This window comes from Melanostigma gelatinosum (assembly GCF_949748355.1).
Source record: "Melanostigma gelatinosum genome assembly, chromosome: 17".
NCBI classification, from domain to species: domain Eukaryota; kingdom Metazoa; phylum Chordata; class Actinopteri; order Perciformes; family Zoarcidae; genus Melanostigma; species Melanostigma gelatinosum.
Genome location: NC_136650.1, coordinates 18,201,853 through 18,215,925, shown reverse-complemented (window position 1 = coordinate 18,215,925; position 14,073 = coordinate 18,201,853). Strand labels below are relative to the sequence as shown.

Sequence of the window (14,073 nt, the reverse complement as noted above, 5' to 3'; positions counted from 1 at the left end):
AGGATCAGACCAGAACAGCTACTAAATGGTGAGGTTGTTTCCTTGACTTCCATTTCCAAGGTCCCGATGTGTCATTTGCGTTGGAGGACATGTCGCTAGAAGCCCAGTTCTGTTCGCGTTGCTCCTCTCTGTGAACCCTCACGTGTGACGGTCGTGCGGAGGCCATGTTGTGCTGAAAGAACGGCCGCACAGACCCGTGCCTGAGTTCTGGGATCAGTGCTCGGTGAGCAGACCGCAAGGCCTGGAAGAGTTCATGTGATTAACTTTTTGCAACCACCATCAGGAAGCTTTACAGGACTGGGTCAAATCAAGCTTTGGTTACCACCGATGTCTGCCATATGTCTGGTACCGCCCGCTGACACAGTGTGATGCCATTCCCCTTTTTATTCCAACCCAACCTTCCTCCTTTTGCTCAGAAGAACCTACCCGTGCCTTAACTGTACCTGCTGGCTTTTGTTGCCTTTAAAGCCAGTGGGGGAAAAGATTATCTTTGTAACACCTCTGCATTGCATCACTGTGTATTTTTTCCTCTTGTGAGTGGATTTCATGGTTGAGAGTGCAATTTGAAATAGGATTAACTGTAGGTGTCGGGTAGTGTGAGCTAAACCTCTTCATGTCAGGTACACCAGAGAGAAGTCTGTCACTGCGTCTGCTTCAACCCTTTCACCATTGAACCTCCCTCGCTTGAGGGGGATTCTTTAAATATTACTAAAACTCTATTTGTATTCATCAAAGGGCTGTGACACAATGTTGTGGTTTCTACCTGTAAAAAAAAGACGCGCGTGCAGTATTAGACAACCTCAACATGTATGGCCAATATGGGAGCAAAATGCAGCCTTTTGGTTTTTTTGGGAAAATAGAAAACAGTCTCTTTTTTCCCTAAGTGCCTCTGTGACATTGGTAGGCCACATGGTTGGCTGCGGCCCAGACCCACAGAGAGGATGCATTCCTGGGATGGCCATTGGGAGTGTAAGGGCTGAGATGCCCAACCCTCCTCCGCTCCCACAGTTTCCGCACACAGCAGTGAGTCCCGCTGGAAAACAACACTTTCTTCCGTCTTATGTAACTCGGGTTGGTTGTAAAGAAAAGGGAGGGCTGGAGGGAGGGATTATGGACTGATGGGGAGAAAGAAAAAAAGAGGCGAGGTTGTTTAAGGCTGAAAATTGCAAACAGTTGAGTACTGTAATAGACTAGCCCAAAGCTAGTGTTTAGCCCAACCCAAATATTCCCAACTCGGGGCCAAAGTGGACAAAGACAATGCAAGTTTTCATTTTAAAAAGCACCACAGTAGGGGGTTTTCAGTGATTAGTTTTTGTTCTTTGGTTGAACACACGCTAACAAATAACTTGAGCTGCTGTAGTCTTCAAAATGTAAAAGGCAACATGTTTTAGCTGTATTAGCCTCTGTCAGGGCTCATTAGAGCTTCCAGCTAAAATTCTTAAGACTTAAAGCTGCACTGATCAGTATTTTCGTATTAACAATGGATCAAATGACAGTGTGTAATACGAAAGGGCTCACTCACAGTCATACACCCACTGAAATGTATCACCCAACTTTGCAGTTCCTCACAGCTCCACGGAGCTTTAGCATCTTTTAGTTCATTGTTTTGGTTTTACGGCCCGTGACTTTTTAACTTTTGGTTTGTTCTTGCGTTCTCATTAACCTTGTTTCCAGCACCGTTATTTAGCAAAGAATGCCTCAACCCAGTATACACCACAGTAATCTGTACTGTAGTGTAAACAGCAGGCAGACAAAGTTGGCGACTAGCTGTGAACATAGTTTAGCAGCTAATGAGCCAGGTGTTTTTCTCAGTAGTTCGTGGAGACCAACACAAAACAGCTAAAAGAAGAGTTTGCTGGAACTTGGTGTTGTTCTGTGTCTTTGCTTGATGTGTAAATAGGCAACTGGCTGCTAAGACATTCACTCTTGTTTTGTCAACTCTTGTGTCTGGTATTCTTAGTTTTGGTTATGATTTCCATCGATTATGATAACACTGTGCTGACCAAAGTAATTGCTGAGATTTGGAAGCAGGGTAAGATTGCTGAAAAGTCCAATGGGTTAAGAAACAAGCGATCAGACAACACGATTAGTGGCCAAAACTAAAAAAGTTAGACCCAAGTTTTAACCAAATTTTCTCTGAAAGATGGATCTGGTTATAGCACCTTGAGGGAGCTGCGAAGTCTTGACAGATTTATTTCCTTTGTCTTGGGTTGGCATGAAGACATTGAAGACATCCAGGGGCCATGGTTGAAATTCAGCTTCATGATTAAATGAAGTGAAACAGGTGAGTCAAAAACTCAGGGTGCCACCATCTCTTCCCTTCTGTTTTGCCTCATTATGAGCAGAGAAGAGCAGCATCCCAACTTTCCTGATTGGAGGCGGTGGCAGCAGTCAGTGTTACTCAACAGTTGAAAGCCTGAGGGTTTCCCAAGGGAGGGAGTGGCATCCCACCTCCAACAGTAAACACATCAATAATCCTGCAGGTTGACTGACTCACTGGATAAGGTATGGCAATGAAGGAGGGAGACCTGTGGAGAAGAGGCAATTAGTGTTCACTCTTAAGGTGTACGGGTCTGTGGAATAGTGAAGGGTGAACCCTGAGCCCAGTTGGTGATCAGCCTAATGCTAACAACTGTCAAGACAAAAGAAAAAATCAATTAGTTTCTCTGCAAAGATTGAACTTTTTCCCATTATGAACCCCTTTTTTATATTCAGCAACTTTCACAAATTGGACACTTACCGCTTCCATGAATTTCCAAAACCAGTTGATACCATACACCTCTTTGTCGTGTTAAAGATCAAAGTCATTCATATGTGTCTTGTACTGGTCTGGGATGTGTTTAGCCTAACGTCAATCAGCACAACAACCACAACTAACTCTGTCAAAAAGTACAACAAATATGCCTTCCAGAGCTTCCCTTCTCATGCAGTGTAGAAATAGCACTGTAAAAACCAGACATGTGGTTGATGCATTTCACAACAAGTCTCCACACCTCAATGACAAAGTAGGTCATGCCAGTGCCTTGCAAAACAACCCACATGAAGATTTATTAATCGACCACCTCTCAGGTTAAAGCTACATTACAGGAATTGATTTGTTTGGGTTGGCTATAAACACAAATATGACATCGAATCACCTTATACCCATGTCATAGACCTGCTCTTAAAATATGTTTTACATTTTTCTTTTATTAATAGTTTTTTCTTTTCTTTTTTCTTTTTTCTTTAATTTTACTTTTAAACGTCTGCTCTGTTAAGCACTTTGTGATGTTATGTCTGTGAAAAGCGCTCTATAAATACAATTCATTCATTCAAATTCATACAGTTGTTGTTTAAAAGAATATTTAAGAATCTCACAGACGTGGAGCAACATCTATTTGGAGACGTGTTTCTGGCCACCTGACGGTACCGCTGTCTGCTTACCGTTTGGTGCTAGTCAGGTGATGTGCAGTTTTTTTTAGAGGTTTTTCTTTTACTTAACACAGCTGCCTGAGGCTTGAAACAAGGTTAGATAGAGAGGTGACACTGAAGCAAAACAGTGAGCTAAAATATGATGAAACTCTTCGTAGAGCAGAGGGGAACTGCAAAGTCAGGGGATAATTCTCTGTGGGCTCGTCACTACGACTTTTACCCGCGATATATGTGCTAAGCTAGGCGGACACGGCCTGGAGCTATAGTATTTCTGCACATTCATTTGACTTTAGGTTTAATGCCAAGCACACTTCCCAAAATATTGGACTGTTCAGACAGATTTATGCCATCCTAAACTGATTTTTTTGGTGTGGTAGGTTATTTACCTTTCACTCCATCCCTTAAGTTGGGCATCAGTGGACTTAGAGATCGGTGGGTAGAGGCAGCTTGAGGGAGGTGGCAGTGACGGTCAATATTCATCAATATTTGATGCAGAGAAAACAGAGGGACAACGGATAAACATGAACCTCACGGAAAATCCAGTTGGCAGAATCAGTTAATCTGACAAATAAAAGATGGAAATGAAACACTGATGCAAAAATATGTTTCTCGGAAGAGCTGAATGTCAAGGCTCGCTCCTAATGTTGCACAAATGGCCACAGAGTCTTTGACAAGTCCACCCCCCCCCCCGTGTGAAAACATGTAATTCTCTGTCTGCCTCGTGTCGTGTCCAACCGTGTGACTCATGTTTCTCATGTTTACGCTGTGGCGGTACATCACCTAGCCGTGATGACGAGGATTTTGATGTAAGCCACAGCTGAACACGCTATATCCACCCTGCTGGTACGGCCTCAGTGTTTTCATTCCATGTGATGGGAGTCACACCACATTCCTGTTACAACTTCTCTGCGGCACATAAAAAATCTCCTCTCGAAAACCGCAGAGCCATGTGTTTTTAATTTTCGGTCTGTTTGTTCCCATTTACAGCATCTCTCTCCACTTTTTCCCTCTCTCTCTCACACTCACTGAAAACACACACACACACACACACACACTGATCGCCAGCCCTCTTCATGTTGATAGGCCCATTTAGTCCTCATGAAAGCATTCCATTTAGGTGCATTTGAGGTTATGGTTGTCACTGACAATCGGCTGTCAAAGAGTGGCAGCCTCTATCGGCGTAGGGGGTTTCCAGAGGAGCTTACAACGCACAGAGCAGCTATTGATGGAGCCCACTTTATGGACTCAGACCCACCAAAGGCAATGGTGTGTGACAAAGACAGCGAGGGGAGATGGGAGTTTGCTTCTCTGACCCCACAAACGGGAAGAATCCCAGCGGATAATTAATCCCATTTGATTTTATTGTAATGCCCGGTTTAGATGAATGTGTTGAGAAAAGATGTTAATGTTAAAGATTTCGATGGTGGAAAATGTAGACTCATTACGTTGACTGGTGAGAAAGGCAGGGCTGTAGCTACCATTTCCATTGTAGGAACTTTCTCAGGCACAACCATGAACTGGAGAACCTTATGTCTAGACTAGAGGAACAACGGTGTCAATAGTTCCTGGTACCAAACAAGTCTGTTCTTCCCGTGCAGGATGTGGTGTGTTCATGTCCTGTCACAGATTTAGCAATTAACATTAGCAACCTCCCCCCCCCCCACCCCTTAAACAAAGCAAAAAAAGTTTTTTCTGCCAAATTGTACAATATCAATTTTCTTGTTTATAAACACTAATATACTGCTGGCTAAATCATCTATTTTTGACTGAATGTGTTCAATTTGAAAATGTTTCGGACATCAAATTCATAAACAAATAAAGACTTCAGCTTTTGTACCCCAGAATTGTATCCCTTTGAGTATGAAGAAGGATTTGAAACAAGATTTACACTTTAAAGAAATGACAAATAAATGAAACTGAATGAATCGAATATATAAAAAAGAGTCAGTATCTCTAAAATCCTGGCTACAACTGGCTCGAGCTCTGGGAGAAAGTATTAATTGCTTAGTTTTTTGCAACTGTACACAGTGTCTTACTTATGGATTACATTAGAAAATACATACATATTGACCAAGGTCCTTATAAATGATAAATAGTACGGATCAATGTTTTATCCCATGAAGCTGTCGGCTGCCTTATTAATCTAAACGACATAGAAATACCATGTGTGACCTTCATAAGGAGTTACAAATGAAAAGGGCAGAGAGCATTTCAAATATTATCGTGAAAAATGTCTTTGAAGAGGCTTGTATTACATGATGGGCAATCTATCACTAAATGAAAGCAAAAAAATCTAATTCCTGTCGCAAATCGGGACTACAATCTAAGTTCCGTTGTGCAACTCTGTCGAACAATGAGAAATAAAAAACTTTGTAACCTTTGGTAAATTCAATTTTAACATTTATCTTTATTATTGTTATTAACAACAGCAATACTACTACTACTACTACTACTTATTATTATTATTATTATTATTATTATTATTATTATAGTAGTACTACTACTACCACTACTACTATAATAATAATTATTATAGTAATAATACTACTACTACTACTACTACTATTTATTATTATTATAGTAATAATACTACCACTTCTACTATAACTACGAATAAAAATAATAATAATTGAAATAAGTCATGGCAATTGTAACTTAAGAATAAAAAGATGATGTATGTGATTGAATTTGTCTGTATATAAATGACTGCCTTTGGAAATGTATTGTTGGGAATATCACCCCCACCACACACAAACACACGTACACACGCACGCACAGCCTCCTCCTCCTCTGGAAACCTGTTCTGGAGGGAGTGACTTGATCGAGGCGGCGTCCAATTATATGGAAGCAGCACTTATTCCACTTTATTCCAGGCTACAGTTAAGTGGCGTGAAGCCTTCAGAGACGCAGGCTTGTAGTATAAAGGCAGAGCAATAGGCAGAGAGACGGTACCCATGTGACATGTGAACGGAAAGACAAAGACAAAGGTAGAAATATCTAGTATACCAAGTGAGCCGTCTGGCGGCGTGCAGAGGAGACACAGAGGATGCTCCTAATCAAATCCATGAGGGCTTTTTTTTTCTCGTCTGGAAATTCACGGCTTCATATAAATGATTCATGAGAGCCTGTTTCTATTTCTAAGGGAGTAATTGCGCTCGCAGTGAGTTTCAGCTGAAGCCGGTCACCAAACAATCTGCAGAAAGACGGTAGTAGAGCTGGGATCACATCCTGGAGACAATTATAAAGTCAGTTCATTTGGGGGAGTTTGATAAGCGTTCCTTTTTTTTCCAACCTGGACTGGACCTCATCTTTCAAAAGGATCAACTGTTGCTGCAGCCGGAGCGAGCGCAGAGACATTCTCCAAGTGTGTCTGGCTTTCATAATGGATGTTAGACCGTCACTTGGTCCTGCATGCAGCCACACAGCCGCTGTTGTGTAATTAACATGGAAGAGAGACTGATACTGTTGTTGATGCCTCGGATACACCTTCATTTGTCCTGATGTGATGTCACATTGTTGCACTGAGGAGAATGATAACACCCCACACCGCTGCCGGCTTTTTCATACTGGTTGATCATCTCTGTGTGTGAAACAAGACACATTTATTCTTCTCCCTTTGCATTAGGGAGCAGTTTCGACATTGTAACTGTCGGACGTTAATTAGTTGTTATTGACAGGCTTTTTTTTTGGTGATAGTGACCTTGCCCGATTTTGACATCTATTCAGCGGGAGATCATCATGCTGATGATGATGAAGAACGGCGGAATGGATGCGCATCAGGTTGATATCGATTCGGAATTTGAGCCTCACAGTCGTTCGCGGTCGTGCACCTGGCCGCTGCCGTGTCCGGAGGATTTCCCCGGGGGAGAAGAGGCGAGCCGAGGTCTGGCCCCGGCATCGGTCAAAGTGGAGCAGTACAACGTGCCCGCATGCCGGGCCGAGAGAAAAGGCGGCGCACCGGCGGAGATCAAGCACCCAGCCGGCGCCCCGGCACCGGTCGTGGCCGCTCATGCCTGCATGTCCGGGGCTGCGCTCGACGTGGCCGGCCAGCTGCGCAAAGCCAAGTCCTCCCGGCGAAACGCGTGGGGAAACCTGTCTTATGCAGACCTCATTACCCGTGCCATCGAGAGCACCCCGGACAAGAGACTCACCCTGTCCCAAATTTATGACTGGATGGTTCGCTTTGTTCCTTATTTCAAGGATAAAGGCGACAGCAACAGTTCAGCCGGATGGAAGGTAGGCCACATGAAAGAATTTTTCTGACACATGGTGAAGGTTTTAGTGGAGAAACTGCACTATATTTAGCCTTCGTCTGTGTCTGCAGCATAACTCATTTCCTGCATATTTGAAAGCCACATAATTGACCCTTGGTTCCCGCAATTTATGTCAGTGGCGTGTCCCCATGTCATTCCACACTACAGTGTTGTGGAAAGGGGCGGTGAGCATGCATATGGGTTCACCGGGTTCATCGTATTTAGGGATTGCAGCCTTTGCATTTGGAGAAGCCACACGGAGCCAAACTCCCCCTGCCCGGTTCCCTTTGGATAGGCAACTATTACGCGCTGTGACGCATTGGCAAAGTGTCTGGTCTCAAGCCTGTATTTCTCTGCGTTATCGGGTCACACGGGGGACAGAGTGTGCCTCCGGTCTGATTTGCCGCTCTTTAGTCACCCATGCCGCCAGTTGGTTGCCCGGGTTAAACCGTTTGGAGCCACCCCGCCCCCCTGCGATCCAGTGAGCGCACGTTGAATTACGCACAGGCTGTGCGAAAGCATGGCACAAGGCAGGGGTTTAAAAGGACAATAACAAGAGATGATGACATGGGGTGTCACAGCAAACAGATGCAACTACAGATCATCCCTTAAATTCAAATTAATATGACGTTAATCTAATAGATTGGTTGCTGTAATCTACTTACATTTACCACCCATCATGTTTGGGGATTAATGGTCTTTTGTTTCTAGGCCCTGTGGCTTCCACTCTTACTATCCTTTATGTTTATGAAGTCTTTGTTTCTTCTGCAGGCCTCTTCTCTTTATTTTCAGCCATTTCAAAGCATACTAACAGATGTCGAAATCACATCTTCTGTTTAAAATTGCAGTTCAGTAAATTCTAAATAAATGTGCACTTACATCCGGTAACAGACATCAATCAAGACTGCAACTGGGAGGTAATATGCAAGTCGTATGTAAACACACGTAAATCACTTTTGAATCAGACCCTTTTCGGAAAGGAGACAAAGAACATAGAAAGAAACAAAATGTATTTGAAAATCTGATCACACCTCCACTTTGTAACACAGGCTTTGCGTTGAAACTTTTCAGTCCAAGCCGTGAGATAACGTGATGACATCCCCGTGACATCACCAGGGTTCATTTTTCAAACTTTAAAGTTCCCTCCAGATCCACAGAAGACATCATTGAATTGTTTTTCGGCTGAGTAGTACTGCCCGTGACAAGTAACAAGCGTTACAAGCGTTGTGTGTAAAATCAGTAGGGTGCCCCTTTAAGATTCTCTTAACGCTTTTGAAGTTGCGGTCTCCTGTGTGTATCGCTTTTCTGACACAGCCTGGCAATAGAAGGAATACAGAGGAGGGGGAACACAAGGTGCACTGGGATTAACAGGCATTTCACACCATCTGTGTGTTTGACATCGAGTTGATCCAAAATCCTCTATCCACTTCTCCGGTCATGTTATCATATCCGTACAGCGTTTTCTGATAAGTGACATTGTCTCCCTTCTATTTGTCCCTCCTTCGATGCTTTCCCCTGCTCTGCCATCCCATTTGTCTCCAAATTGAGCAGTCTTAAGACGCAGATTAATCTGAATAAAATCACCATTTGATTGAAGTCGGAGCGGAGCGGCAACAACCCCTGTCCAATCTTTATGGTATGGGGGGTTTTTAAAATTGGATTTAAAGCTGAGCTTAATTCCGCAGGCCTTGTTCGTGCTGCCCAGGGATTCCCAGCTTGATACCTGCTCCCGTTCCAGCTTTGCGTGGACGTTTTGATTGGCTGTCCTGGCAGGGAATCTGATTGGTGGAGAGACGCTCCAAGTGAAAAACAACTTGATTCAATCATAATAACGCTCCTCAACAATGAGAGAGCGCGAGAGAGAGAGAGAGAGAGAGAGACCCACATGCACTCACATGTTTGACAGTTGGCAGCGATTTTAATGAGATTTGAAACACGGAGGAATCACTCGCCAACACACACACACACACACACACACACACACTCCCACACATTGTTGTGTGTGTGATTCTGCTTGGATTGACCATTATTGATGAGAAGGAGGGGGGGGGGTATATATGGATGGATGCTTAGATGGGATGAGTGGGAGGGAAATAAGATCCAGTCAGAGTCTTGCTATTAAAAGCAGTCTTTAAGAGCTGTTGTGTAATCCTATCTGAGAGCTGCTGCTCAATTCAGCCGCTGGGCTCTTTGTCTTCATCTGGGCCGGGAGATTCTCCTGACTCTTAATACCACACACACACATACCTACACCCCCCCCCCCCCCCCCCCCACACACACACTGTACATACACTGTTGAGGTGTCACTCACTTGTTTGACAGTCAAGCGCTAAGGCTGAGGTAGATTGGATTTCTTTCACACGCTTACTCACTTCTTGCGTCTGGTGGTAGTGTATGGATTTATTTGATTGTGGTCACACACGCACGCGCACACACACACACACACACACACACACGCACGGTGTTGCTTAAGCATCTGGCAGCAGGGTCACCCCCATGATGACTATGTATGGATTTCTCCGACTGCGGTACAGGAATTGTGGTCAAGTGTTTGGGCCATGTTTGTTATTGCATCGGAGGTGGGAGGCTGTGTTTGGTCATATGAAGTGAGTTCAGTTCTGTAGGTGGTCATGGTGGTGATGCGGGGGTACGCGCTCAAACACGCACACATTGTTATGTTCATTTCACAAGTGGCTCTGCGTGGGAATGGATGTGCTGAGCTGTGGCCTGTCTGCAGGCTGTACTGTACACAGATTCAGCACCAGACAGGCTCACTGATTCTACCTGTCGGCTTCACAAAGCAGCACGGTAAAGGGACATCGTGGGTTTGTGAGCGTTGTAATCAGGCTGTGATATAATGAGCACATGGCAAAGAAGCAGCAATACACATGAGGATCAATTATACTCTCAGAAAAGCGTTCATTTCTGTTTGTTTTTATGTCTTTAAAGAGCAACTTTACACCCTGTTTTATCTTCACACGACTCTTTGACATTTGTAAAGTGACTGTAAATGTGATCTAATTATAACATGTAAGATTTCGTTGAATGTACGATAGTTTCGTCCATTTTACAGTATTTCTCACACTGTGAGAGTTTCTCTGTTTTGGTCCGGCATCCATCACGGCTGCAGACATTTACGAGCGTTACTCTCAGTATCTCGTATTGTCTTAGGGAAGTGCTTTTTTTAATGTAATTGTTCATGAATGCACCATTCCGGGAAGCGTTTGGATCAATTTGAAGCTGCACATCCAAAGAGACTCATGTTAAAATGATACATAGTCCCTGCACACCTGTGTATATAGTAGATCCCTGCCACATGACATGCATCCCATGGGTCCTGACAGTTTTAGGTTTTAGGGCGAGTTTGGGGTGTTTCGCGTGTTTGGGTTTATTTCAAATATAATTTATTGAGAAAATTCTCTCTCTCTGACTTTGCCAATCGTCTGTGTCAGTGCGTGTCATGTCTTGCAAGTACAATAGATTCAAAATGACCAGCTGGAAAGAGACAAAGCATCCGAAATCACTCCCTCCGCACTCATTCCCCTCTCCCTGTCGAACAAACACTTACTAGATAACTCTATAGTGAGAATTAAAATGTGGTTTTTGACACTTATGTATCGTCCTCACTGACAGCTGTAGAGTCACATGACTAAATGCGCCTCATTGTGAGATTGTAAGCAGAAAGTAGCCATGCATGCCACGGACGCCTCTTTTCAGGTTTTTTGAGGACACAATTTCAAAAGATACATTTCACACGTGGACACTCAAATGAAACGGTTGATCTTGGTTGGAAAAAGGTCGTGACTATTTAATGTTGTTTGGAAAAACGTAAGATTTGAAACTAAGCTTTAAGGGGCTTTAAGGCCAAAAAAACTCCAAGAACACAACATTTAAGTTTTGTCTGGAGACAATGTACTGAAACTTAACTGGTGTTAGGTGATTGCAGGATCTCAGTTCAAAACTCAATCATTCTAAAAAGGAATCTTAAAGACTTTATTTATTGAGTGTAAGGTAAATAAGGTAAACAGGATATATATATTTATATATATATATTCAGGGAAATGCTATTTAAATATTTATCCCTTAAAATGGTCAGATTGACTTTTGGTTGGTTTACCTTCTTCTATATCCCTGATTACTGAGACCAGAAGTGGATCTTTACCTCTAATGATGCTTCTAATCTGCTTGCAATGCATCACAATGCGCTTCACGTAAAGTATTACCGCCCACGCTGACGGCCGTCACCTTGTTCTGCCGAGACTCCACTCGTGAGAGATGAAGGAGAACAGGGTGCACATCGCAGAGAGAGAGAGAGAGAGAGAAAAAGAGGAGGCAAGGAGACATTTTGAAGAACAAGGTATTATTTGTCCTGCCAATAAAACCTTTTTTGAATTGGATTTGGAATTGAGTGGGAGATGGAGAGAGGCGTAAAGAGAGCGAGAGTGGTGGCGGTGGCTCCTGCTGCTGAGCACATTGATAGCAGCCTTAATGCCTGTGATGCTCCAGCGCCAGCCGAGACAGAGGGGAATTGGTTGGAGATGGTGGAACAGGCTTAGAGGGTTCCCCGTGCCAGCCGGCCTGGCGCTCGCTCAACAGAGAGCCCTCTGCACTGCTACACAGTTATTGTTATTATCACAAAGGCGCAGCAGAAGGAGAGGCAGCTCTCGAGTTGGCGGGCTTGGCGCTGGGTTAACCGGGGGCGGGGAATGGGAAGAGGAATTTGGAAGGCGGAGGGGGTTGGTTGTTGAATCTGAGACGATGGCAAAACTCATCTGATCAGTCGTGTGAATGGAGAGAAAACAGTTGGGAAGAGTCGTTGACTGCTTGAATGGAAAGGAGGCCATGCCGAGACGGACAGATTTTGATCCGAGAGGATCAGTTGCCTTGTCAGTTGATGCTGAGCAACAAAAGGCATTTGAATAGAACGCGGGCGGATATCACTTAAATCTGGAGAAGGGGCCGGGGATGTAAACAAGGGATGCACCAGCAGTGGAGGCGGGGTGTTCACTGCTGAAATGAGTCACAGTGGTTGGAATAGAACATAATATTCTCGCCCTCAGCCCTCACACTTCAATCAGCTGGAATAAAATGTTGAGAAACACTCCACAGATGGAAATTCCAGAGAGGAAACCGAGTCCAGACACTCGAAGAGTCAGTCAGGAAGGCGGATCTTGGGAATGGTGCCCGGCGGTGTGTCGTAAAATGTCGGCCCAGCACACATTCTCTCCGCGTTGTCTACCAGACCTCAGGGCTTCAAAGTGTTCTGGTGTCTGGCTCGGACGATGAGCAGAGCGGGAGTCAAAAAAACGTTCAGTGCTCTGTCCTCGCTGTTAGACCGTGACTCAGGAACAGGTCAGCACATCACGCGGTTAACCAGGCCTTAAAGGACCCCGCAAGGGGTTTTCTCCTTTCTACAACTCACTGACACTTTACGACACAACTCACCAAAAATGGTGTCTGCTGCTCGAGACATTGCCTTCCATTCATTTCTATATGGTATGAAAACATTATCAAAGTTATGTCAAAGTGTGAAATCTATTTATTTCTGGCTTTGTACGTTACGGATACATTGAGTGTCGACGTTTTTGCAATCGGCACCGAGCGACCGTAATTCACGTGGTAAGATAACTAGAATAAAAAGTCAGAAAGTAACATTGTTGCGCTTGCTACGTAACGTTCTGTAAGAAAGTCTGCAAAGGGCAGTTGTTGTTTTACGCTTTGTTTGCTACATCGGTTAGTAATTACACAAATCCTGATATATTTTCTAAACCTCACTAAGGTCTGAAGAAGTGACGTTGTGTTGCCTAAACCTAACCAATCGTTTCGCAACGTTAACCAATGCGTCTTTTCTGCAAGCTTGATACGAGGCTGATATGAAACCGATTCATGAATTAACATTTGGGGGGTTTCTTCTGCTATATTGCTCAAATTCACACATTGAAATGTATAAATCAACCAGAGTTACTTTTCAAACACAGTCAAACAAACCCAATCCATAAATTCACCGCAGCACCAAAGTGATCCTGATCCCACTGGAATCACTAAAATAATGTAATCATGCATCTGAAATTGCACAAAATTTTAATGTGATTAATGACACAGTTGCTTCATAAAGTATTCAACCCCCTAACTTTCTGCATATTGTACTCATTAAAATATGCACCAATTTGAATAAATCATGATGCACTCACATTGTGTTCATAATCGGCTTTTGATGCCTTATAATGCCTTATGAGCACCACTTCAAGTAAAGTGTTGCCCTTATTTTTGCTGCAAATGGGATTAGTTTTCGAGTTCCTGCACACGCTGATAGAGGTTTGTATGGATCTGAAGATTCTTATTGTGTGTGTGTGCGTGCATCTGGTCTTGTTGTTGGATAGCTAGGCCTGATGGGAGTCCAGGTCCGGGG

General features: G+C 43.8%; 1 protein-coding gene across 1 annotated transcript in view; it reads left to right on the top strand.

Annotated features, from left to right (window-relative positions):
• Positions 1–6,564: 6,564 nt before the first annotated feature.
• The window catches only part of foxo6b (forkhead box O6 b), a 39,280-nt gene continuing 31,771 nt past the window's right edge, over positions 6,565–14,073 (top strand). The window contains exon 1 of the mRNA XM_079287494.1: positions 6,565–7,647. Within this exon, the coding sequence (XP_079143620.1) occupies positions 7,150–7,647 (498 nt within the window). The 5' untranslated portion in view covers positions 6,565–7,149. The remainder of the gene's footprint in view (positions 7,648–14,073) is intronic.